Source organism: Astatotilapia calliptera, chromosome 15, assembly GCF_900246225.1.
Source record: "Astatotilapia calliptera chromosome 15, fAstCal1.2, whole genome shotgun sequence".
NCBI lineage: Eukaryota > Metazoa > Chordata > Actinopteri > Cichliformes > Cichlidae > Astatotilapia > Astatotilapia calliptera.
The window spans coordinates 21,594,021-21,619,698 of NC_039316.1; the positions used below are offsets into that span (position 1 = coordinate 21,594,021).

Genomic DNA, 25,678 nt, shown 5'->3' on the forward strand with positions numbered 1-25,678 from the left:
ATAATATTTTCACGGAAGGGCCTTTAAGGTGTGGCGGATAAATAAAACAAAATAAAATTATACAACCAAGACAAAAACTCTGGTATTTTGTAAATATAATAATAAACGCAAATTCACTGTGTAATTTCATTAGCAGCGTCCTCCTAAAAGGCGCCAACAACATTAGGAGTAACATCCTCCTCTCTGCCCCTTAATGCTCTCTGGTCACTATAGTAATAGGTTAATAGGTTTTCCCTCAATCAAAGGAAACAAAACAAGAAACAAAACATCAATCAAAAAATTGCTCTTTTTTATTCGGGCTACTTAAATTTATTTTGGGCTACCAAAAACTGAAGAGCCCCTGCCCGAAGGGCTACCAGGGATTTTGAAATTTTGCGAGCCCTGGAACAGGCTTTTCCCCGCAGCACGCTGTGAAATAAATACTTACCAAGAAAACGGCGGCCGTTACAACTTATGTCTAAAAATGTATAGTTTCATACATCGGTTAAAACACTCTACTCCAGCTACATGACGACCAGCTGGAAACACTTCACGCAAGTCGAGCTCCCCGAGATTCACAGAATTTACAGAAAATGTTAAATTTTTGTGATTTATATCGTTATCGGGACGATAGATGTCTTATATCTAGATGGCACCAGCAGTATGCACGGCGACACGTCCGTCAACTCTGCTAGCTTTGCTTTGGCTTTCGCTAGCCTTATCCTTCTCTATCTTATCCCAAAATGCCCTCGCTCTGCGTGTGTACAATCGCCAGTTACTCTTAGAAATCAAAGCATCGTATACCCTGGCTCTTAAGCAAACTGAGACAGGAGATAGAATAGAATAGCCTTTATTGTCATTGTACAGAGTACAACGAAATTGGAGATGATTATGGGCCTCCTCCACCACTTTTTGAGCCCTGTATCCCGGTTTATCTGTGCCAACACACATACACCACTTCCTGGAAGAAGCGCCCGAGGAAACGGGGAAAGCGGGCTGGTACACTCATCAAAGTCCGAGCTCTTCTCCGTGCTTCTCGTGGAACTACTGGACCAGCAGAGTGCGTCTTTAGATGAATCCTGCCTGTTGTCCCTGGAGCTCCCACGACACTTGATCCCCCGCTCTCAGCTTTTTATTTCCCTGAGTGGCCTGGGACCCGTGGATGCGGCGTGGACCACGGAAATCTTCGCACACTTAACCGAGCTGGAACATCTGACGTTAGGATCTACACACTCCAAATGGCTTTACTAAATGTAAGATCATTAGCAAACAAGACGTTTGAATTAAATGACTTCCTAAAGTCACAACAGTTGGACTTTCTGAGTCTGTAGCTTTTTCGGGGCTGGTCCCTCCTAATTTCTCATTCTTCAGCCTCCCTCGGTCCTCTGGTAGGGGGGGAGGCTTAGCCACTGTGTTCAACGCTCGATTTCATTGCCATCAAACATTACAGCACGACTCATTTTCTAGTTTTGAACTCCAGCTGTTTGAGTTACACCTGAATTCTGCTGCGCCTTTACTGTGTGCCCTCATATATCGCCCTCCCAAGTTTAACAAGGATTTTATCAAAGAGTTTTCAGGTTTTATGGCCTCTCGGCCTAGGGCTCGGTCACTCAGGCGCAGCTGGGGGCCGGCGGAGCTCACGGGCGCGTCACTGCAACTCCCCCTGACTTCTGCTCCGCGGCTGCTGGGCGAGCCCTCATCTGGGACTCTCCTCAGCTCTTACTGGGACAGTGGCGCGGCTGCCCCTCTGTTGGTCTTCCATGGTCTCTTGTGTTCTGGGGGCCTCTGGATGTCTGGAGTTTTGATCTCCTCCATACCCGCTTCACACCCTGGAGGACGGGGCTGTGGCCCCCCCACACTCCCTAGCAGATCATTACATGGAGAAACCTTTGGAATGCAAACATGCTGATCCACACAGGTATGCACACATGGGTATTCACAGACGCGGACTAAAGCTTTCTTGGCTGCTGCCTCAAAGCACACTGTGCGCTGTCTATCTTGCGTGCTGCACAATATCGTTTATTACTTAGTAAATACTGATATCTATGACTAGCTAGTTTATTGTGATGGTGCTTTGTTTTCTCTATTATTATGTTGCTCTTTGTTGTTTGCTGTCTCCTCTGTTTGTTTTTGTTTGTTTGTTTGTTTTTTTTCTCCATACAGGTGACCCAGGAGTTTTTTTTTTTTTTTTGTCTCTCTTCCCCCCCCTTCTCACCGTCTCTTCTCCCCTTTGGTTTTCTTTCTTTCTCTCCCCCTCTTTCTCTCATTCATTCCCCCTGTCCTATTTATTTAAAAAAAAAAAAAAAAAAAAAAAAAAAAAGACAAAGGATGAACTGAAGCTCTGCCATCACGTAATGTCGCATACTGCTGTTTCTGATGTCATTTAGAAAAAAAAAAAAAAGGTTTTATGGCTGGAATCGTTCTTAAATTTGACAGTTTTTTAATCCTTGGTGATTGTAACATCTATGTCTGCTGTGACTAAACTTTTGGTCAAGGACTTTTTAAATATTATTGACTCTTAACTTGATCCAGTGGGTTACTGGTCCCACGTAGGGCTGGGCGATATGACCCAAAATTCATATCTCGATATTTTTTAGCTGGATGGCGATATAAGATATATATCTCGATATTTTTTTTAAGCCATAAAGTAAGAACAAAAAGAGAGTTCTTAGTCAAAGCTGTGTCCCAGATGTCACACAGGCACTTTTATTGACATACAGCGCAGATGTACATGAAAAATTACTGAAAATTAAATTATGAGCATTCATTAAATAATAATGCTCCATAAATAAAAGAAAACAATGTTGTTTTTGTGCTAAACAAAGAGCTCACAATTGTGCAGTCAAAATGTAAACTAAAAGACGCTGAGCGTAATAACAAAGACAGACAGATTTCACATCTGCTCTGTTCCCAAGTTCTACTGCATGACTGACAGCCTGGAGTTTGAAATCCGCTTCATAACCACGTCTCTTACAGGTGCTATTTATGGTCCTTATACACACACAGTACGGTAATATTACGTTGAAGCACAGTACGTATCACTCCGCGAAGCTCCTCAGTAGCCGACAATCTATCAAGCAGTGCAGCTCCGTAACTTACCAAAGTCGAACTAAAACATTTTTGACAGACTGCTGAGCGCCGTGTACCACATAAAATCGGTTCGCGGCCATCAAGCACAACCAGAATTCATACATAAGGCGCGCTATTAACTTTTGAGAGAATGAAAGGATTTTAGGGTTAGCGCGGTTAGCTCGTTAGCTCGTTAGCATGGTTAGCTCGTTAGCATGGTTAGCTCGTTAACACGTTGACGCCGTCCAGCCCCACGCATGGGGCGATGCGCAGTAACTCGTTAACGGAGATTTGCCGTGTCCATCTTGTCGCTGCCTGCACGTGAAGCGATGGGGGAGGAGGGGGAGTTGTCTTCAGTGAAGGAGAGAGGCGAGGCCGAGTAACGTTGCGTAGAGACAAAAGTGGACGAAAGAGAGGCAAACTTGTGGCTTTGTTAGTTTATGTGATAATTCTGGAGTCACTTCTTCACCAAGTATGTGCGATGATTTTTTAAAGCATTTTTTAATGACAAGATCCTATTGATTAGGGCCCTTGTCTCGTTGTCTGCTGCCTCAGATCAGAGTCCTTCTCCTGTGTGCTCAGCTGTCTTAGAGCAGTTTGATCCCGTCTCCCTTAAGGACTTGACCGCGGTAGTTAGTAACCTAAGATCATCACACTGCCCCTCTGATTGTCTCCCCCCGAGCTTGCTTAAAAGCACTTTTAATACTGTTGGGCCTTTTATCCTGAGATTAATTAATACGTCCCTTGCTACAGGCTACGTCCCATCATGCTTTAACCCTCAGAGGCTTTAAGTCAAAAAAGGGACCCTTTTGGGTCCCTTTGGATTTTTGATTCTCAATATATCAGTCATTTTAAAGACTAGTTGCATGAAACTTGGCCAGGAGGCGCATTTTAGGATTATTTTTAAAATTCAATGATCCCCTCTATGGTGTTGTGTATAGTAAAGGAGATTCACATAAGTGTTACCACCTGTGTTTATCGTACCATTTTGGGTCCCATTGACTCCCATTATAATCACATATTTTCGATATACTGTAATCCTGACATGTGATAATTTTTTTCTCGTGAATATCTAATGGATCTAAGCCTCAGCCTTCAAAATAAAGGAAAAATATGTTTTGGATCCAATGAGCACAATATTAGGTACAGCACCACCATAGACATTTTCAGTGGTTTTGAATGCAGGACATGGTTATCTTATTATGCAAAATACATGACAATAAAACAGCTAACCACCATAAAATAGTCTCGATGTAGTGGAGCTGATATAAGAGAGTGGTGTGAATGTGATTGAGAATATATTTATAATATATATTATGGGTCCCCCCCCAAAAAAAATAAAAATAAAATAAAGCTATAAAAACATAAAAAATATTAAGAAAATTATGAAAAACTTTATATCAGTGGATAGGTCTGAAGTTGTTTAAACAAGCTGTAGTTCAGCCTCTTCTTAAAAAACAAAACCTGGACCCAACTGTTCTGTCCAACTACAGGCCTATCTCAAAGCTTCCTTTTCTATCTAAAGTCTTGGAGAAAGTGGTCTACCTACAGTTGCAGGCACACCTTGATTTTAATATGATCTCTGAAAAATTTCAATCTGGTTTTAAATCACTACATAGCACTGAGACGGCACTTTTAAGGATTTTTAACGATATTCTTTTAACTCTGGACTCTGGCAGCCCTGCTGCCCTTTTATTGTTGGACTTGTCAGCAGCTTTTGACACGGTCGACCGTGACATCCTGTTATCACGGCGAGAATTTCATGCTGGCCTGAAAGGATCTGCCCTACAGTGGTTTCATTCCTATTTGTCAGAAAGGTTTTTTTTATGTCAATATGGGCCCCCACAACTCCAAAATAGCCCCTCTTAAATACGGTGTACCTCAAGGCTCTATTTTGGGTCCTGCCCTGTTCGCACTCTATTTGTTGCCATTGGGCTCCATCTTCTCGCGGTACAGCATTTCATTTCATTGTTTTGCTGATGATTTGCAGATTTATCTACCTTTAAAAGCAGGGTCAGACCATCCGCAGCTCTTATTACGCTGCCTTGATGATGTCAAACAGTGGTTGTCATTAAATTTTTTAAAGCTAAATGAAAATAAAACTGAGGTTGTCATTTTTGGCAACTTTAATCGTATCGACAGCACTCTGGGCACCCTTTCCTCGTATTGTAAAACATGTAAAAAACCTCGGTGTCTACATTGATGGTTCTTTTAAATTGAATAAGCAGGTGAGTGCAGTAGTTCAGTCCTGTTTTTTTCAGTTAAGACAGCTAGCCAAGGTAAAGCCATACCTTCCAGCTAACATCTTTGAGCGTGTTATTCACCTTTTTCTTACTTGCAGATTGGACTACTGCAATTCATTGTATTATGGTCTGGATCAGGCCACCATCCATCGTCTTCAGATGGTTCAAAATGCTGCTGCTCACCTGCTAACTGGTACCAAACGGAGAGAGCATATAACCTCAGTTTTAGCTTCTTTACACTGGCTTCCTGTCTCCTACAGGATCCAATTTAAACTTCTACTTTTTGTTTTTAAGTCACTTAATGCCCGAGCCCCTCCTTACCTGTCTGAGCTCCTCTCTGCCTATGCTGCCTGCCTAACCTCAAATCCCGTGGTGATAGATCCTTCTCTGTGGCAGGTCCCAGACTTTGGAATAGTCTCCCCTTAAATATTAGATCTGCACAAATACTTGACAGGGCTCTAGACTAACTTTTTGCCATGGGCGTACCGGTACGCCTAACTTTAAAAAGTTAGGCGTACCGGCACAAAAGTTAGGCGCACACAAATTTTCTAATAATTTATATATTATAATGTGTTTTTCTGGATACACTGTGCTTTTTCAGCATTCAAAGATTGATGACACCGTGTCAGAGCACTGGCTATGAATTTCAGAAGGATCAGGCCTTAACTTAACAGAAAAGTTAGCAATAGTTCCTTTCCTATTACAGCTACATCCACTTCTGTCGTGCCTAGGCTGCTCACTAGGGCTGGGTATCATCACCGATTTCTATAATCCATTCGATTCCGGTTTTCAAAGTCCCGATTCGATTCAACTTAGCCTCAAACAGTTAGAAATATTATAATTCTGATCATTTATCAGCAGTGGCGTGTCCAGCGGGGTGGCCTGGGGGGGCACAAGCCACCCCCCCAACCAGACTGGCCACCCCAGGTGCCACCCCAAAGGCAAAACAATAAAATTCAATCAAATATCAAATGTACGATTATGTTTTCACGGTGAAGCTCAGATATCCGAGTGTAAGTGAATGCAGCATCGGCTTCTGCGCTATGCGCATCACGTTAGCAAAGGTAGGAGAGCCAAGCGCGAAAGACGGCACTGCAGGAAACAATTTTTCGGTGAAAGAAAATGAGGACAGAATAAATATCCCGGTAAGTAATATTAAGTTTGTTGAGTTTAGTAAACTTCGGTGAAATTAGAATACCAAGGAAAAAAATAACACTTAAAGAATTATTGCAGCTGTCGAATATTTCAGACAGTATGCTACTGAGGGCAGCTAACATAAGAGTTATGAGTTATAAGATGCAGGTCGATGTGTAAAAATAACTCAGTTGTTGGTTGGTGGCTATCGCAGAGCTTCCACAGAGGCCAGCAGGTGGATGAGGGAAGGGGAGGCAGTAGGAGAGCCCCGAGGCAGCCACCAGTCCGAGTGTCAGGTGAACTGAACTTCAGGTAAGAAGTTATGAGCTGCAGTCTATCTGGGTCAGATATAAACCAAGTTTAGGTGGAGTTTATTTTCATGTTGCTGACTTTTTACCCTCAGTTGCAATAACTCATACTGCGTTCTAGCCAGTTTGACGGAGTTTTTATACAGCTGGGTGGGTGCTATGATGTTACTGATAGTGAACTTTATTTTATTCATAAGGTTAGTTAGTAGAGTTGCCAACAGCTCCTTAAAAAAATGGAATGGTCCGTCATTCAGAGAAAATATTACACGTTTTGTATTGAGCTGAGAAGAGACGCGGTTTGTCCCGGACTTTCGCTATAATGAAAAAAAGACACAAAGCTGGAGTTATTCTGTCGTAACGCTGCACAGCTGCCTCTTCTTCTCTCATTCTCTCCCCCTGCCTCTCCTGTTGCTACTTCAATCATGAAACTGATCAATGATCAGCTGATCGGCTTTTCTCTCTTGTTTGTTTATCGCCCACTTTGCGCCAGAAAGAGGAAACCAGCGGATGTCGCGCTAAACAACAGCAGCACGTTTAAGCTTGATCAGCTGTTGTTAGAATTTATTTAATATTAATTTCTAGTATCAGCTGATGTTTGCTGGAGCCACAGCTGTAAAGCTGCTGGTCATGATGTCGGTTTGGATATGTGGTGAGAGGGAAACATGAAGATGAAACCAGGAGATGTCCTTACTGAATCATCAGAGCTGTGATGGAGAAAAAGGTTTACCTTTTAGGTGACATGAATGAGTTGAAGTTATGAACTGTTTCTGAGAGACAAATAACACCAGGATCCTTTTTTAGGTAGCCGACAGCTGGTAACTGTGCAGGGGTGGATCTAGCAAAGTGTTGCCAGGGGGCCAGGTAGGGCATTAACAGGGAAAGGTGGGGCACAAAGAAATACTTTTCTTTCTTATTTTCATTTAAAATATCTAGCTTTTATTAAATAATTATCTAAATCTTACAACCAAAGTTTTTATCTGACGTAAAATGTATAGAAATCATACATATACCAACAAGACTGTACATCACTGTCACAACAGCATTTGTTTTCATTCAAAGTCTTTATGGCTTTAATACCTGGTGGGCCAGTCTGTAGTCAAAATGCCCAATTTTCTGTCCCAGTCCAGCCCTGCAGGTTAATACTGGCAGTGTCACCATGCCAGCTGACTGGATTTCATCATCAGCCAGTGTTGTTCTTTATCAATATTACCACAGTTTACCATAAGGCAGCATAGAAAGTATTTACTTGCTTTCAGGTTTTATTCAAATGTTAGTCTTTTCAGTTGTTTCCCCACTTTTTTTCTGTTTCAAAATCAAACACCAGTTTGTGAGAAGATTATCTTCTTTTTTTAATAGGCAGATAAAGTTTTACATTGGAATTTGTCAATTGTTTGTTACAAATGTTCGTATTTTAATATTAAAAAATGTTTTTGCCCAAAACATATGTGCACTACATGGCAGTAAAAATACTATGCAAATATTGCTGTCCTTGAATGCTGAGTAAACACTGACAAAACACTGATTGTACAGTGGGGCAAAAAAGTATTTAGTCAGCCACCGATTGTGCAAGTTCCCCCACCTAAAATGATGACAGAGGTCAGTAATTTGCACCAGAGGTACACTTCAACTGTGAGAGACAGAATGTGAAAAAAAAAAATCCATGAATCCACATGGTAGGATTTGTAAAGAATTTATTCGTAAATCAGGGTGGAAAATAAGTATTTGGTCAATAACAAAAATACAACTCAATACTTTGTAACATAACCTTTGTTGGCAATAACAGAGGTCAAACGTTTACTATAGGTCTTTACCAGGTTTGCACACACAGTAGCTGGTATTTTGGCCCATTCCTCCATGCAGATCTTCTCGAGAGCAGTGATGTTTTGGGGCTGTCGCCGAGCAACGCGGACTTTCAACTCCCGCCACAGATTTTCTATGGGGTTGAGGTCTGGAGACTGGCTAGGCCACTCCAGGACTTTCAAATGCTTCTTACGGAGCCACTCCTTTGTTGCCCGGGCGGTGTGTTTTGGATCATTGTCATGTTGGAAGACCCAGCCTCGTTTCATCTTCAAAGTTCTCACTGATGGAAGGAGGTTTTGGCTCAAAATCTCACGATACGTGGCCCCATTCATTCTGTCCTTAACACGGATCAGTCGTCCTGTCCCCTTGGCAGAAAAACAGCCCCATAGCATGATGTTTCCACCCCCATGCTTCACAGTAGGTATGGTGTTCTTGGGATGCAACTCAGTATTCTTCTTCCTCCAAACACGACGAGTTGAGTTTATACCAAAAAGTTCTACTTTGGTTTCATCTGACCACATGACATTCTCCCAATCCTCTGCTGTATCATCCATGTGCTCTCTGGCAAACTTCAGACGGGCCTGGACATGCACTGGCTTCAGCAGCGGAACACGTCTGGCACTGCGGGATTTGATTCCCTGCCATTGTAGTGTGTTACTGATGGTGACCTTTGTTACTTTGGTCCCAGCTCTCTGCAGGTCATTCACCAGGTCCCCCCGTGTGGTTCTGGGATCTTTGCTCACCGTTCTCATGATCATTTTGACCCCACGGGATGAGATCTTGCGTGGAGCCCCAGATCGAGGGAGATTATCAGTGGTCTTGTATGTCTTCCATTTTCTGATGATTGCTCCCACAGTTGATTTTTTCACACCAAGCTGCTTGCCTATTGTAGATTCACTCTACCCAGTCTGGTGCAGGTCTACAATACTTTTCCTGGTGTCCTTTGAAAGCTCTTTGGTCTTGGCCATGGCGGAGTTTGGAGTCTGACTGTTTGAGGCTGTGGACAGGTGTCTTTTATACAGATGATGAGTTTAAACAGGTGCCATTCATACAGGTAACGAGTGGGGGACAGAAAAGCTTCTTACAGAAGACGTTACAGGTCTGTGAGAGCCAGAGATTTTCCTTGTTTGAGGTGACCAAATACTTATTTTCCACCCTAATTTAGGAATGAATTCTTTACAAATCCTACCATGTGAATTCATGGATTTTTTTTTCACATTCTGTCTCTCACAGTTGAAGTGTACCTCTGGTGCAAATTACTGACCTCTGTCATCATTTTAAGTGGGGGAACTTGCACAATCGGTGGCTGACTAAATACTTTTTTGCCCCACTGTATCTCTTGTACTTTATCAACGCAGTATCTAAAAACTTTGCACCGTAGTGGTTAAAATCTTATTCTAATAAGAGTTAAAAGTGCATTCGGTTATTAGGTTTATAGGATTATTGAATTATGGTTAACGGTTGGTAGAATTTTTTTTAAACATTATCTGCCAATTACATCTGCCACCCTTCTCCAAATCTGTGCCCCTACCTGGCCCCCCCAACAAAAATTTTCTAGACACGCCACTGTTTATCAGTACTGACTTCATCAGAATTGTGAACATCACAGCAGATGCCTTTGTGTGAAAGTAACTGAGAATACAACACAGAAAAACATGAAGGAGATTTTCCTGGTCTGGCTTTTTATAGCAGATAACCTTAAAAATATTCTACAATGTTCTGCATATAAAGCTTAAATTTCTTCAGTATTGAACAACAGAAAAAAATAGGCTTTCTTGTCCGAGGTCATTTAGGTGAAAAAAAGAAAAGAAAAAGACAGCAGCCGACAGCGCTGTAAACAACGGTAGACTGGTGGGTAATAAGCGAATGAATAATACAGAAAACAGAGATTGGAGACGGGAAACTGTTCTTGAAGTACAGAGAGAGAGAGAGAGAGAGCTAGCTGTGCATGAAGTGTGATTTGCAAAACAGCAAAATTCATGACGACATTGATCAAATGTGAAGCGCAGTTTGCTGCTTCTTTTGCTGCTGGCTCTGTGAATTTTGGCTGGAGAGAGAAAAACCTGCAGCTCAGAATCAGCGCAAAAAGACGTAATCACAGCGAACAGTTGGTCGCACAGGTGCAACCAATTTTTTTTTTTTTAGTCGCACCACTGAAAAATTTGGTCGCACTCTAGAGCCCTGCTTGAGCAATTTAAATCTTTACTAAAGACACATTTCTATGCCCTGGCTTTTAACACACTATGACCCAAGCATTTTGGTCTTATTTGAATTAGTTTAGTTATTGTTTTAATTCTTTTACTGTCCTTTTATTGTTTTTTTATTGTTATTATTGTATTACATTGTTGCTTTTTAATACCATTTTCATATTGTTAAGCACTTTGTGCAGCATCGGCTGTTTGAAATGTGCTATATAAATAAATTTGACCTTGACCTTATATCGGGATATGAGATTTGGTCATATCGCACAGCCCTATTATAATTATTTATAAAGTGTTTTTTACAAACTCTAACATTAGGTAACCGATGGATTTTCCAGTTTGAGTGCAGCTGGTCAAACAGCCAAAGAATATTCTCAGTTTCTTAAAACCATTTTGCAGCCAGTGACAGCACAAAAGTGAACACTTAAACTGACTTTTAGTGTCGTTGTTTTCCTTAGCGATTCAGTCACTAGTTAGCTAACATAAACTAATGTAATTCTATTAACCTCAACCAACCACATGAGGTCACATTCCATACTGACGGAAGATGGCGCAAAACATAAGACTTTAAGCACTTGTACTTGTACTTATGTTAGTTTTTGAAAGCAAAGCTTAATGATGTAAATTAAGCTTTACGTGTAGAGTTTCAAGCCCCATTTGAGTAGCGTTTATGTAAAAATACAGTAGTCGTGTCCAAATTCATGGGCTGCATCCTCCCGAGGACCCGGCCTTCGCAGTCTACGTGGGCCAGGTCCTCAGAAGGTCGGGTAGGCCGGAAGTAAACAGCTGTGAAATTGGACAGTCTAGCCTTCTGAGTAGCGTCACCGCTGTCTCGGTGGAGTTTAATAAACTCGGCTGTCTGCTCCTTGCTATCTAAAATATAACAGGACACTGGCGTAAATTCTCGACCATCTCACACTTCTGTTTAATCAGTTTTCTGTTTGACGTTTATTCAGCTGTGTGAAAACCAAGGAGGAACCCACCAGGGGGATTAATAAAGTTTTATTTTATCTAATCTAATAACTTTAATCTCAGCCAAACCGATTTACTCGCGAACAAATAAAACACTGAAAAAAGCCAGACAATAACATTTTTAGGTTGTCTAAGTGACTTATATATTACGTTTAACCTGAGTAGCGAAAGTCGGTGATCTGAAAATGATGTGCCGGGAGTTGTGTCGTTCTCAGCGGCTCTAGTGACCCTCAAGCTCTCGGCTAGCTATCGAGCTGGTGGGTAACAGACGTCTCCGAAAACGTCGGAGCACTTTTGCAAATATGCGATATCTTGATAACCTGAGCAGATATTTGAAGTTTACACACCCACATTCTCGCCTGAAAATATGTTAAAAGTTTATTTTGTGACCCAGAAAGATTAAAAAGAGTAATTTTAAAACTTAGTAGCGGCCGCCATTGCCGGAAACTGGAGTTTGGCTGGGCCGCGCTATGAATTCTGGGATATGGTGGGCCACGAAGGACACACCCAACCCATCCTTCAAATTCGAGGAAAAGGACGCATTTGCCGGCTGCATTCGGAGGAGTCTACGAATTTGGACAGCCTTCGGCACGTCGCTGTGACGTAATCGGTCTACAAATGCGGCCTCAGGAGGATGCAGCCCATGAATTTGGACACGACTGCTCCTTACCAACCACCAAGGAACGTATGAGCGCCAATCTCAAAGAAAACCGTTAGTAATACCTGTAAAAACTCTCAATGATGCAGTAGAAAAAAAACTGCGGTCGTATTATAAGCACATTTATCTTGGTAGCTACTGTAATTACATTCGTTTGTGTGACCCGCAAAGACCCGTATGGGCTCAAAATGTGGTCATAAATATTTTGTACTTGTAAATCGGTTTTGTACTTGTAAATCAGGATTTGTATGTGTAAAAAAATTTGTGCGTGCGTAAAAAAGATTTGTATGTGTAAAAAAAAAAAAAAAAATTGTGTGTGCGTAAAAAAGATTTGTATGTGTAAAAAAGATTTGTGCGTGAGTATAAAAGATTTGCAGGGGTTCTTTTGGCTAAAAAAAAAAAAAAAACCCCTGCAAGTTACAAGTACGAATTTTGACCCTATTTTTCTTCCTTTCATCTGATTGGTCAATGTCATGTCAATCACAAATGTAACAATCCAATCAGAGAACAGATGGGTTTGGCCGTCGGAAGGCCGCTTTTTTTGAACTGCAGGTCTTTGAAGGAAATAAATGCCCTTTTACATGCCAACCCAGCGTTTTCCTTCATCACCACAAAGGAAAACAGTCTGTGGTCGTCCGAGTTTGGTGATTTTTGTGTCACAGGTCTACGTGTTTAATATAGGGACTACCACAGCCTTTTCAACAGCGCTGCGGAACGCAGGGTGGGGGCGGGCAGTGTTTTGTAAATGACAGTCTTCATTACAAAGCTTTCTTCGTTATGAATTAGCATACATGTTTTTACATTTGAAGAACTAGCAAAAAAACCAAACTCTTGTAGAGGACATAAAGTCAGAGATAGAAACGACAAGGAGCAGGTGCATCTAGTACAGGTAGAGCTGCTGCAAAAACCCACAGAGCCCAGCAGCCAGCGCAACAAATTCTGGATCCTTTGCTTTTAGTTAGCAGTTAGCATTAGCAGCACATCCTGCTCTGATGTGAAAGGACTTTTATGCTGCGCACTGTGACTCACAGCAATGGTCCCAGGTCAGCCCTGACTTTGTGTTAAACTAATCCTAAAGTAATAACGGTATTTCTAACCACTGATATACCACAACTTTTTCCTTTCAACAGCTACTGAAAGTTAGGGGACCTAGCTGCTATCGGATATTTATATAGAGATCCTCCAGCTTCAAACTGTATTACCCTTCAAGGACCTGCAGTTCAAAAAAAAGCGCCCCTCCGACAGCCAAACCCATCTCTGCTCTCTGATTGGATTGTTACATTTGTGATTGACATGACATTGGCCCAATCAGATGAAAGGAAGAAAAATAGGGTCAAAATTCGTACTTGTAACTTGCAGGGTTTTTTTTGACACACAAGTCCACACACAAATCTTTTTTACGCACGCACAAATTCTTTTTACACATACGAAACTGATTTACAAGTACAAAATATTTATGACTACATTTTGAGCCCGTAGACCCGCTCTGCAGAGAACTTCACAGGCATACATTAAATTACTGGGTTGCAGTGATGATAAGTAAATGTGTCTAACAGTGGGGTCAAGTAAAGCCTCAACCGTCTAAATAGCAGGAACTTTTTCTTCTTTTTTTTCCACGACAAGATTAAACTTCGAAATTTTAAATATACTTTTCAATTATTTTAAATATTTTAAACGAGGCGAAAAACGGGACACATGTTATCACAGAAATGTTTGACATCATCTTGAAAATTAGCACAACCCTATCGTTTAGTTATTGTCTTTTCTGACAGTCCAGTCTAGTGTCAGAAAACAACATTATTCCAAACCTTTCATGTTAAGAACTTATTTTAATGCTAACTAATTACCTATTATCACACGTTACTTCAATAACGCAAAAGCTAGCATCATATCAGGTACTAAGTTAATAGGCGAGGGCTCATTATGATGATTGTCCCTCAGTTTAAAAGCACACAGAATTATAGTAGCGAACCATGCAGGATTTAGTACATAACTTACCGTTTTTACACCTTGAAATCCTGCCGAGTGTTCTGGAAGTACCGTCGACGTTAGCTCCTTGAAGACCTGCCACCGTTAGCCTAGCCAAAAAGAAAAAAAACCGCCCGTAGCCCCAGCGGCGCTAAACTTCTCCTCACCTAAACTTTGCAGATTTAACCCAGTGAGCTAAATGTTAGTCCAGGCTCGGTGTTTTTATCGTTTCGTGTAATTTGTCTACCACTTTTAAAGACTGATTTTCGTGGTAACAAAATAATCGAACTCGACGACCGATTACCGTTAACACGTCCAACTCCCAACCACGCGCGTGCCCAAAGTCGTTTCCCTCCTCCCCACCCGGAACTGTTATTCGCGCTTTTTTTTCTTTTTCCTTTTTTGTCCCGTGCTCATATTAGTATATGGTGCAATATAAAATGAAATACAATTCCACAATTAGATTTATTAGATTTTTTTAAATTAATTTGTTAATGACCCATCTGTCACGTTTTTTTAAAAGTTATCTGAAAAGCATTCAGTTAAAGTAGGAACACTCACTAGAGAGGTCACACTCTAGTGAGTGGGGGTTGTTTTGGTTTTTTTTAAGTTACCAAAAGTAGAATCAGAGAAAGAGCCTAAACTATTTATTAGTTATGCTGCTGGTTTCCGTCCATAGAACTGGTTTTGGTTCCTTTCCTGTAAAGGCTGTTCTTCCTTGCTACTGTCACCAAGTTTTTGTTCATAGTGCATCAACATATCACAGGGTTCTCTTTGTAGGCTATTGTAAGGTTTTGCCATACAATATTTAAAAAACAGCTAAAAACTCATCTTTTTAAACTTGCCTTTGGTTGATTTATGTTTTTATGTTTTAGCTTTTCTGTGAAGCACTTTGTGATTTTTATCTTGAAAGGTGCTATACAAATAAAATTTTACTTACTTAATATTGTTCACTTGCCAATTGTTGTTGTTAACAGGTGCAAAAATAAAACAGGTTGTACCAATGCTGTAACCAAGCACTCTGACAGTATAAATAGTTTGGGTGAGGTTAGATATATATGAGGTGTGTATATATATATATATATATATATATAAGGAACAGACATGAGGTATTTGTTAGGGGTAAAACTGGCCAAAACACACAGAGCAGAAATACACCCACTTAGTTTTAGTTTAATTTTAATGGCAATAAATATTTATTTTGAAAGTAAAATATTTGCTTTAGCAACTTTTATATATAAAAATATTAACGTATGCAGTTATTGTCTGTTTATCAATTAAAAAGACCATTTGAATCATCTTGCCAGCTGACCTGACCTTACAGTAAGAAATGCGCAGACCGCAAAATACCTTGTACTTTTTGAAAACTGCACATGCTCAGGAAACTATAATGTGTAAAAACAAAATCCTGCTATTTCCTCAGAATTGATATGAGCTGGAACTTTCCATAAGAAAAAAATATTTTCAAGAACTCACAATGAGAAAATAAGACAAAAATAGGGTGGTGAGAAATGCATTTTCTATGAATTAGCTGTGACTCATATTTGTCTTGAAGTAAATAAATGCCAAAAGAAAGAAAGCTTAATTATGTTTAAGAGCTCCTGTTTTTGCAGAAGTGGGTGGAGGAAAGAGGAAAGGTTGCCTCAGGAGTTATTTCACCAGAATCCTTCCTCCACACAAACAGGACAAAAGGAAATGTGCCACTCTATGCAGATAAAGTTCAAAAGCTACTAGCAGTATGAGTACTCATATTCGGACATAGACATTTGCAGAGTTAAGCACTGGTATGATTACAGAACTTCAGCGTCATTAAATGTGAGCACGTGTTTTTATTTAACATCACACAGCTGCTCTCTTATCTTACAAAACCAGTGTAAGAACAGTAATAAAGGTACCACAGACCTTTAATAATGTGTGTGCAACCTGCCACACAGTTGTGTCATGTAATAAGAAGAGCAAGGATGCTAATGTTGCATTTTTCATGTAGCAGAGACTGTCATCTCAAAAGAGTAAAAGTGCTTATGATATCTGGGAAATCAGAGTGAACACCCCCTCCCTAACCAAAGTTTTTATTATAATTATATAAAAGATAAGGATATATGATAATTATGCTTTATTGCTCACAGCCATAGTATTTGTTTTTTTTAGTGCTGTATTCAAAAGGTACATTTTCTTGTGATTTGAGTAGTCATCCTGCAAGGGGCAGAATATTTAAATAAGTCACGCAAATGTGACGAAGAAAGTCTGTGGCACGAAATCTAATATCTAAAAAAATCATATCTTGCGCCTGTTGTGGCTGTGATAGTTGCTACAAGCAGTGTTGTCTTTAGAAGGGCGAGATGTCATCAGAACCAGTGCGTAATGGCCACATGGATGCATGGATGCTCAAAGCTGTAAGCAAAGTGTCAAAACTCTGGCTTCGTCCCAAAGCTCTTTTTTTTTTTTTTAGCAAACACGAAAGTAATTTTCATTTGAACATTTAATCCAACAACCAAATAAGTGTGTGCGGCTGTGCTCATGCATGAATGAGTTAGTCTGTAAGCACAGTTATAGGCCCATGTGGTTCTATCTGTTGACTATTCTTGACTTCACTATTGGTGTAGAACCTAACGAAACTGAGACATCTCCCTTTACAAAGTGTTCTACAAGTTCCTGACACACACACACACACACACACACACACACACACACACACACACACACACACACACACACACACGTACATATATAATTTGCAGACCCAATATTACTCGCCCCATATGCATGACTCTTAACTGATGCCCATGACCTCTTAACTGTTTCTCACATCAAAGTCTGGGGTCCACTCTCTTACTGTCAGTCAAGTTCATGATCCTTCCTGAGGGAATGAGCTGAGCTGTACAATCACAATCTTTCCCTCTATAAAACATTATTGTTCCCATTACCTGTAAGTTAGTACAACTTTGTGTTCCAGTGGTCAGCTTGGTATTAAATGCAACAACTGCCTGGTAACAAGATAGTGATTTGAATCAAGTGTTGTGGAGCAGGGAAGCACCTAAAAACCTAAAACAAGAAGTCCCAGTGACTATACTAAAATTTTTAGTATATATGTCTCAAAAACCAGTAGACAGACTGGGGGAGCGTGAGAGAGAAACACCTATCCACCTTTAAAGGTTAGGAAAATGAGACAGAGTGGTTTGGTGGAAAGCTCTGTGTTTGGGTTCAATCGGAAATCGGAAGTACGTCACCAGTCAGCTTCCGTTGCCATTTTGACGAGAAGAGCCGAGCGCCTGGTGGGACTGCGTGTTTATCGTTCGTGGGTTTAATTTGAACGAAACAACCCGTCACAATGGCTATGCAAGCAGCAAAACGCGCTAATGTAAGTGTGAGAAAGTGGGACTGTGAATTTTGTGATAAATAGAGCTTCAGAAACATTAGCTCAGTTAGCTTCGAAGCTAGCCTTAGCTTGTGTTAGCGCACGGTTAGCCGCTTAGCACGTTAGCAAAATGAAAACAACAACATTGTATCGTAACATTTCTCGTTGGTGCTTTTTATGATGTCTATCTTGAGCACACGGTTAAAGTCGTCTTCTGTTTGAGATGATTGATGCTGTTCGGGCTTTGGTCGTTAGTTTAAATGTCTGAGTTGTATACGTAAGGGCAGGAGAGGGTTGAAGGGGCTGGTGGGTAAAATAAAAGGAAGAAAATAAAACGGTTTACTACTGATTTAACTTAACTCCGGCAAGGTTTGAGTTAAATGTCTACAAGCTACGTTTCCGCGGTAGCTTTGTGTTGAATGCTCGTCAGTAGTCGTAACTTCAACAGTGTTTATTTATCCGAACTGTTTTATTGTTTTTTTGTGCTGCAGATCCGATTACCTCCTGAGGTGAACAGAATCCTGTATGTCAGGAATCTTCCTTATAAGATCACAGCAGAGGAAATGTATGATATCTTTGGGAAATATGGACCAATACGACAAATCAGAACGTAAGTGTTTCACTGTAGATTTTCAGAAATAGCAGTTGAAGTGCATGAAGTCATATTTTGGAGTTGGACTCCACGTTTATCTGTCTTTCTCTATCTTTGATGTTATTCAAATCTCTCAATTATTTAAAGTGGACATAAAAGCAATACATCTTTCTGCTACTTTACTGTACATTAGCTAACTAGTCACAGAACTGATAACTCTGTAAAAAACAGGTACATTGAAACTTAAAAGCAGTCTAAGGAGGTCACTTTTCTCCATGTTAAAAAACCAAGGACATACTGTCCACCACTGTAGGACTAAGCATTGTTAGCTAGCTCCAGGGTACCTTGGGTGAGCAGACAGAAGGGCTGGCAGAGCAGATGCCCCACAGGCTGCGGCAAGCACTGTTGTATGCAATAAAATAGTCTTTCTTTTCCCAAGCGTTTCCAACCAGGTTACACCATAATGAGTTACGACATGTGTATCAGATCTGAAACATAGCTAAGTTCCTTACTGATGCATGATCAGGAATCTTAGCATTCATTGGTGTGTTCACAATGAGAATAGACAGACCAAAAACAAAAAATGGCAGCCTCAGAGGAAGAGGTGCAAACAAATTATGCTATTTTGCTAAACAAATTGTCCTTCCTCATCTAATAGTTTTGTATTATGTCACATTATTTGTTCAAAGTCTGATCTAAATTTGAATTTGGTGGTAATTTTATTGCGTTAGAGCACTGACTGCAAGAAACCACAAGCTATGACCATCACGACTGAATTTCTGAAGCATTTCCTCTAAACTTTGTATTAGCCCGGAGCTTCTAGCCAAGATAATAAGACTGGATTCAGAGATAAACAGTACAAAGTGGGGTAGATGGTGCATAAAAATCAATCTTCTAGCAAATGACATAATGACATTATGTGGAGGACTGCTATGAGAATGGATCCCTGATGTCCTTTGATGACCTGAGGAAGAAGAATCTGTCCTGAAGAAACTTTGTTTTATATCTCCAGTTAAGATCTTTTCTTAAAGCCACTTGGTTAAAAACTGCTCCATGAAGGAAACTCGCCTGGTCTTATTTCAAAAGTGTATTCTGTCTTAATGTGTGCTGTTCCAGAACCGGGGTCACAGGTCAAGGGAGATGTGGGGCTGTGATTTGCATGTAACAAGTGATGCAAAACGAGGGTCGCAATTATGTCAGAAATGTTTAAGTGCAACCATTAATTGCAGATACAGACTGACCCATTATGACTTTCTCCATCAAACGTACAATTCGGCAAAAAATTTGCATAAATATAAACCAGCGTTATGTAGGCTGTGCTTTAGATGTAGCCTTGAGGAGGGTTCATTACTGCACAGTATGTGGTTTTGCACAAAGGTACATTCTGGCAAAACTTTTCCAACATTATGTCAAAACCTTTAGTTACCCTCTCCATTAGATCCTCAAATATGTTTATTAAGAAACTTTACAAATGTTGTAACAAAAACAAAACCACTCTGCATAGAATCCTATACAAAGGTTGATAGAATACATAAACTTATAGTTATCAGAGTCAAGCATTGACTTCTCTTGTTTTTGCTGCTTCTTCAACTTGAAAATCTTGCAAAAAAGGACAAAGAAATACTTCTTTCACATTATCTCATTGAGTGCATCACTTCAAAGTTGAAGTGAGAAAAAGCAAAGCCAAAATGTAATGGATGGAAATTCCCCCCCCCCCCCCCCCCCCCCCCCCTCACTGTGGACAGTATCCGGATGGATAACTAGCTGAAAACTAATGCTTTAAATGGTAAATGGCCTGTATTTGTATAGCGCTTTACTTAGTCCCCATGAACCCCAAAACGATTTACCCATTCACACACTGGTGATGGCAGCTACATTGTAGCCACAGCTGCCCTGGGGCGCACTGACAGAGGCTTTAAACACCTGTTTGATAGTTGACATGACAGTTTTTTAAAAGTAGGGCTCCATGTTTTAAATTAGTCTTAATAAATGTAGTTTTAGGTGTTTGTACTGGGTGAAGATTGCTCGAGGTTTGAATTTGATCCACAAATGTCGCTAACAAAGCCACTATCCCCAATCAGGGGATAAACAGGTGAGATATTTAGCAAATGTAGCACGCTTTCTTAAAGTTGTGTTTTCAGCATGCAGGCAGTGGGCAAATTTAAGCGAATGTTCCAGTAAAATCTCCACAAAAAGTCACAAACAGTGTAAATCCAAAGCTAGCCGGACCATAACCTCAAACAAGTAAATAATGGCTAAAATCACAGTGTTTTTAAATTCACTCAGTCTAAGGTTAGTGACGATGAGGTTGCTAAAAGTTCCACTGCTGATGAGAAGAAAGATGGTCCTGACCAGAGCTCTGACTCTGCCAGCGTTCTTCAAGAACATAAAATCCAACAGACCTGTGTGGACTCTTATTTGCCTTTATACAGACTAGTCCATGTGATTGTTCAGTGCAATGGCACCAGCTGCACATGCACGGTCCCAGAACTATAAGGTTACTATACTGGCATGTCCCAAAGGTCGTGTATTCCCTGCATTGCAGTGAGAGAGCTCCTGGATGTCCTGGCCAGTAAAGTAATAATTTTTTAAAAAGTCCACTTTATTCAGCTCAGAGGAGGTCTAACATTTAATTAAAAAAAACACCCCGCTGTCATGTGTATACAATAATAACACAGGAAATAAGAGAGGGCTAAGAAAACAGGAAAATGCCCCACTGTCACCCACCATCAGTAGGTCTGGTAATGATTTCCTGTGTCTGATGTTTTTCGTAGAGGGAACACGCCTGAAACAAGAGGAACCGCTTATGTCGTATATGAAGACATCTTTGATGCCAAGAACGCCTGTGACCACCTGTCAGGCTTCAATGTCTGCAATCGTTACCTCGTGGTCCTCTACTACAATGCAAACAGAGTACGTATGAGCATTACATCACTGCAGGCACAAAGGTCTTTTGGACCACATGGTTCTTGGAGGTCCCTGAAAGTAACTCTGTTCCTCCAAGCTACATAGATAGCTTCAGGGCTTCTCAATGTTTGCGTTTGAGCTGACAGTATAACTGCTAACATGACCTAACAGCCAGCTGGTGAATGACACAGCAAAACATGTCATTGCTGTGTCATTGCTTTCCTGATGATAGCAGAGCTCGAGTCTTTGGCCAGCACGCGAGGAACAGGGTAGCTGTAGCACCACCCCCTCCGTCACTTAAATGCTTTTATGCTACATTGAGAAGAAACAGAGGGTGTAAATACAGCCGGTATGGCTTTTTTAAAAACTTTGTTGTAATCCTTTGTTTTCAGTCTTCACTTTTTCAGTGTTTAGATGCCAAAGGCAGAAAATCACGTGTAATTGTGCTTTAATGAATCAGCATTTTGTTGTATTTCCTCAGCTACTTCTAAACATGTATAAAGACTTAAAGTTCCCCAAACTATCCCTGCAGTGCCGACACGCAAATGAGGACAAAGTGCTCTCACAGAACAGGGCTTAGTCTGTGCTTTAATATTAAATAATATATAGTTTTGCATTTCTATAAAATGAACAGAATATTCATGTACTTTTTTTTTAATCAACTCTTTTCGCAGGCTTTCCAGAAAATGGACACAAAAAAGAAAGAAGAACAGCTGAAGTTGCTAAAAGAGAAATACGGCATCAACACAGACCCTCCAAAGTAGTCTTCATAAAGCATTTCTTTTCAGTTCTAGATGTGACATGTTGCTCTGTTTGGACTGGTTTGTTCTAGTACAGTTGTTGCTTATACATCCTTATTTTGGTTTTCTGATTTTCATGATCAAATCTGTATGAACCTGGTTACACCGTCAGTATTTGAGTTCAGACCAGGGCAAAATCTGCTTGTCAGTTTAACTTTAAATTTTTGTTGTGTTCCTGTCAAAGTGATTGACAAGCGAGACAACCTCTTTAGCAGGAGACACGTCCTAGTTTTCACCCAGGGCAACATGTTAAAGTCTGCTAGAGCACATTGCTTTTCTCTCCATACTTTTAATTTAAAGCTGACCATGGATTTTCATTTCTATAAAATAAATCTTTTTTCTAAAAGCTGCCATCTCCTTGTGTTTTTAACATACTGTAGATGTAATTTAGTGGAAATGCTGTCCTCTGCGTGAACCCATTTAGATCAATAGACTGTGCATTTTCCACATTTGCACAAGGGTTAGGGGTCGGCCGATTCTTAGTTTGCCTCAGGTTTTAAATGGCTTGTGATGCATCCCTGGGGTTTCAGTGGGATGATGAGTGTGGAGACGAGAGCCGCATGGTGACCTCTGTGCAGTCAGTGGTGTGCAGAGTCATGGGTAAACACCACAGGCTTTCTCAGTCACTTCCTCTGAACAGTGTTTGCATTCCAAAGTATTACCAGGAAAATGCAGGATTTCCAGAGAAAGAAAAGACGATCACAATTTTAATATTAACATTAAATCATTCCTTAATAGTGACACCTAGTGGTTGTACAAGGACATTTCAGATGATTTTATTAGCTGCGTCATTACAAGGTTTTCTATGGCCTTTTAGTAAATTAGGGCATTATTTTTATGTATACCAGTAAATCTGAAATAAGGACCCACATTTGAATTTTACATCAAGTACCTGTTAGAGCTGACAGATGTGTGGCTGAAGATCACAGCAAGGAGTGCAAATCCAAAACAATTCCAACAGTACTTGTTTTTTATTGCTTGACAGTAGGACGTACTGTAATTATCTAATAATAACTACCAGCTCAACACTTACAGGAACCGGATTAATCGCTTTTCCTTAATTATGCTTAACTGGACTGTTAAGTACAGTAAACAAGACTAAACACATCACTTCTGACATTCAGTGGATTGATAACATCTTGTTTTGGACTTCTTTAAGTTACTTGAAGACGTTTCACCTTCATCCGAGAAGCTTCTTCAGTTCTAAGGTCACATGGTGGAGAGTCCCAGATATAAACCTAGTGGGAGTTTCCCCCCACAGAGGGACAAAAGGACCCCCTGATGATCCTCTAATCGCCTGAGCCAAGGTGGGAAACTGGGTGTGGGTCCCAATCAGCCAGAGTTTCGGGTGTGTTCATTGTGAAACCTGGCCCCACCTTATCATGTGATTTCCTGAGGTCAGATGGCCCAGGATGTGAGTGGGCGTTAAGGCGTCTGGGAAGGATCTCAAAACTGGATTATAGATGGCAGAGAGTTGGTGTCGTAAGCCCCGCCTCTGTTCAAAGATGGTCGCTCACAGTGGACATAGATGCTTCTTTCACTCCTCTTTCAAACCATCTGTCCTCTCTGTCCAAAATGTGAACATTGGCATCCTCGAAAGAGTGACCTTTGACCTTTAGATGCAGATGGACTGCTGAGTCTTGTCCTGTGGAGGTGTGGAGGTCATTGCAAGCTCCTTTGACTACGATGACCTGGATGACTGAGAACCTTCACAGAAACATCTTGTTTTATTGCCGTGGTTCTTTAGAAGCGAACGATCCCAGTCTCGGAGGACTCACAAATGTAAAGTGGAATCTTTAATGTACACTTTATATATTTCCTTTGTAAAAGCATGGACGGAAGGGTATGCTAGGCTTTGGCCCACATCTGTCTAAAACTGTATGTAACTATGAATAACGTGTTTGGGAAACTACCTGCACAGCAGGCAGCACTGTTAGTTCTCTCAGTCTCAGAGCAGCGTTTCTAATTTTGATTGAAACTGTCAGAGAAAACTGCAGCTTTGAGCAGCCATGATATTAGTTTACAGAGGCTGTTAGAATTATATGTCTAACATTAACATGTTGGTGACACAATAATTTCATCCTAACGGCACTGACGTATTCATAGGGTTAATCTTTGAGACAAAATATCACGAGGTCGTCATGATTTTGCAAATATTCCACCTGGTAGTGCAGTTTGCAGAAATTATTTTAAAAATGCATTCAGCCTACAAACATCACTGATGAGTCAAGATCTGCACAAAGTGACAGAAACACTGAAGCAGCTGCACATTTTATTCTTATTGTCATGTTTGTCCTGTTTGTCAGGTGACAGCAGAACCAACACAAAGCTCAGAGAGCAATGGTGACTCAAGATCACAGGTGAAACTGGATGATGACCTGGTGGTTTGTGACTGTATTTGAAGCACATGTGTGACTGCATGTATGTGGAGTGTCTCACTGTCATTCATCAGGTGACAGAGGCAGCTCTGCCATGTTGTAGCTCAGAGGTGAAGAGGCAAGGTCACAGGTGACTGACTGATGATTTGATGCTATAGATTAACTTGTAATATATTTTTATTATCATGACAATTGTTAGGCTGCTGATGTAAATTGATTCATTACTGAGGCTGAAAGAAGCTTCAGTGCTCTCAGAAGACTAAAAACATGCTAAGGTCAACAATGACTCAAATGAGATTACGGTAAACAATGCTGCTGTATGTCCACCAGGACAGACTGGACAGTATAGATGTAAAACAAACATGCCAGCAGTTTATCTCAGTTAGTGAGAGGAGCAGGCCTGTGTTTGGCTGCTTCACATAGTGGACATTGAGTTGTTGTGTGGGGGCATGTAGCCCATGTCTGTTGCTGTAACCGTAGTTCATGTTTAGAATAAAAAGCTCACTGACTTGATCGGGGCAATAGTGCCTAAACTGTTGGATAATGTTGCTGAGAGATCTTTGACTCTGAGGTCATCTTAGACGAGTAGTTTTATGGACAAAACCCAGCAGGTCATTCAGTGTTCCCTTAGTGCCAAAATATAACAGATGTTGGTGTAGTATAACTGAAGTAATGTTGTTAAGTCCTTAAAGTCATATTCTTTTATTGTCATGACTGTATTTGAAGCCATTTTTATTTTTGTATGATACCTGATTTATATGGAATATGGCTGAAGTAAACTAAAGCCTGAAATACTTAGTCAGTCACTTGTTTAATAGTAATTTAACATTATATAATTCACATATAAAACTATGAATTGTAATTTTAAATGGTTTAAAAGCAGGTAGAATAGCATATGTAGGCAAGTATACTTCTCCTTTTTTATCAAGAAGCAAAGACAAAAAGGACAAAAAAAGAAACAGGGCAGGTTCAGTGGTCGGATCGTCCGTCCCCACCGACGCCAAAACCAAATCTACGCCCTTGTGTAAAAGTATAGAATGGAAGTTGAAATGTAGTGAAACAGGAAATAATTGGGATTGAATTGGAAATAATTAATGTCGGCTAAAACCTACCAACCTACCTTGAGTGTAGCTGTGAGGAAATGTACTTGATTTTACACATTTGTGTTCAATGGAACGTTTTCACTCTTTGTTTTTGTGTAGTTTATTTTGGGTAATTCCGTCACCATTTGTGTGAGCGAATACGCTCACGTTTTATTATTTTTATTTTTTATTATTTTTATTTATTATTATTATTATTATTATTTATTATTAT

At 40.4% G+C, this 25,678-nt stretch overlaps 2 protein-coding genes across 3 annotated transcripts in view; one reads left to right on the top strand and one right to left on the bottom strand.

The window, feature by feature from the left end:
- The window catches only part of LOC113037243 (tudor domain-containing protein 6-like), a 29,438-nt gene extending 14,753 nt beyond the window's left edge, over positions 1–14,685 (bottom strand). For both annotated transcript variants that reach the window (XM_026194121.1, XM_026194120.1), the window contains exon 1: positions 14,363–14,685. The gene's annotated coding sequence lies outside the window, so the exon portion shown is untranslated. The remainder of the gene's footprint in view (positions 1–14,362) is intronic.
- A 2,828-nt stretch (positions 14,686–17,513) lies between these two features.
- Positions 17,514–22,332, top strand: sf3b6 (splicing factor 3b, subunit 6). The gene is made up of 4 exons (XM_026143191.1): positions 17,514–17,690; positions 18,179–18,297; positions 21,054–21,192; positions 21,861–22,332. The coding sequence occupies exons 1-4, from the start codon at positions 17,661–17,663 to the stop codon at positions 21,948–21,950; spliced, it is 378 nt and encodes a 125-aa protein (XP_025998976.1). The 5' UTR covers positions 17,514–17,660; the 3' UTR covers positions 21,951–22,332.
- Positions 22,333–25,678: the final 3,346 nt, after the last annotated feature.

What these genes read in the sequence shown, in the direction of transcription:
- sf3b6 (XM_026143191.1), top strand. Translation starts at nt 17,661, where the DNA reads ATGGCTATGCAAGCAGCAAAACGCGCTAAT. An exon ending in CCAATACGACAAATCAGAAC is followed by an intron (nt 18,298 to 21,053) that starts GTAAGTGTTTCA and finishes TGTTTTTCGTAG; the next exon opens with AGGGAACACGCCTGAAACAA. An exon ending in TCTACTACAATGCAAACAGA is followed by an intron (nt 21,193 to 21,860) that starts GTACGTATGAGC and finishes CTCTTTTCGCAG; the next exon opens with GCTTTCCAGAAAATGGACAC.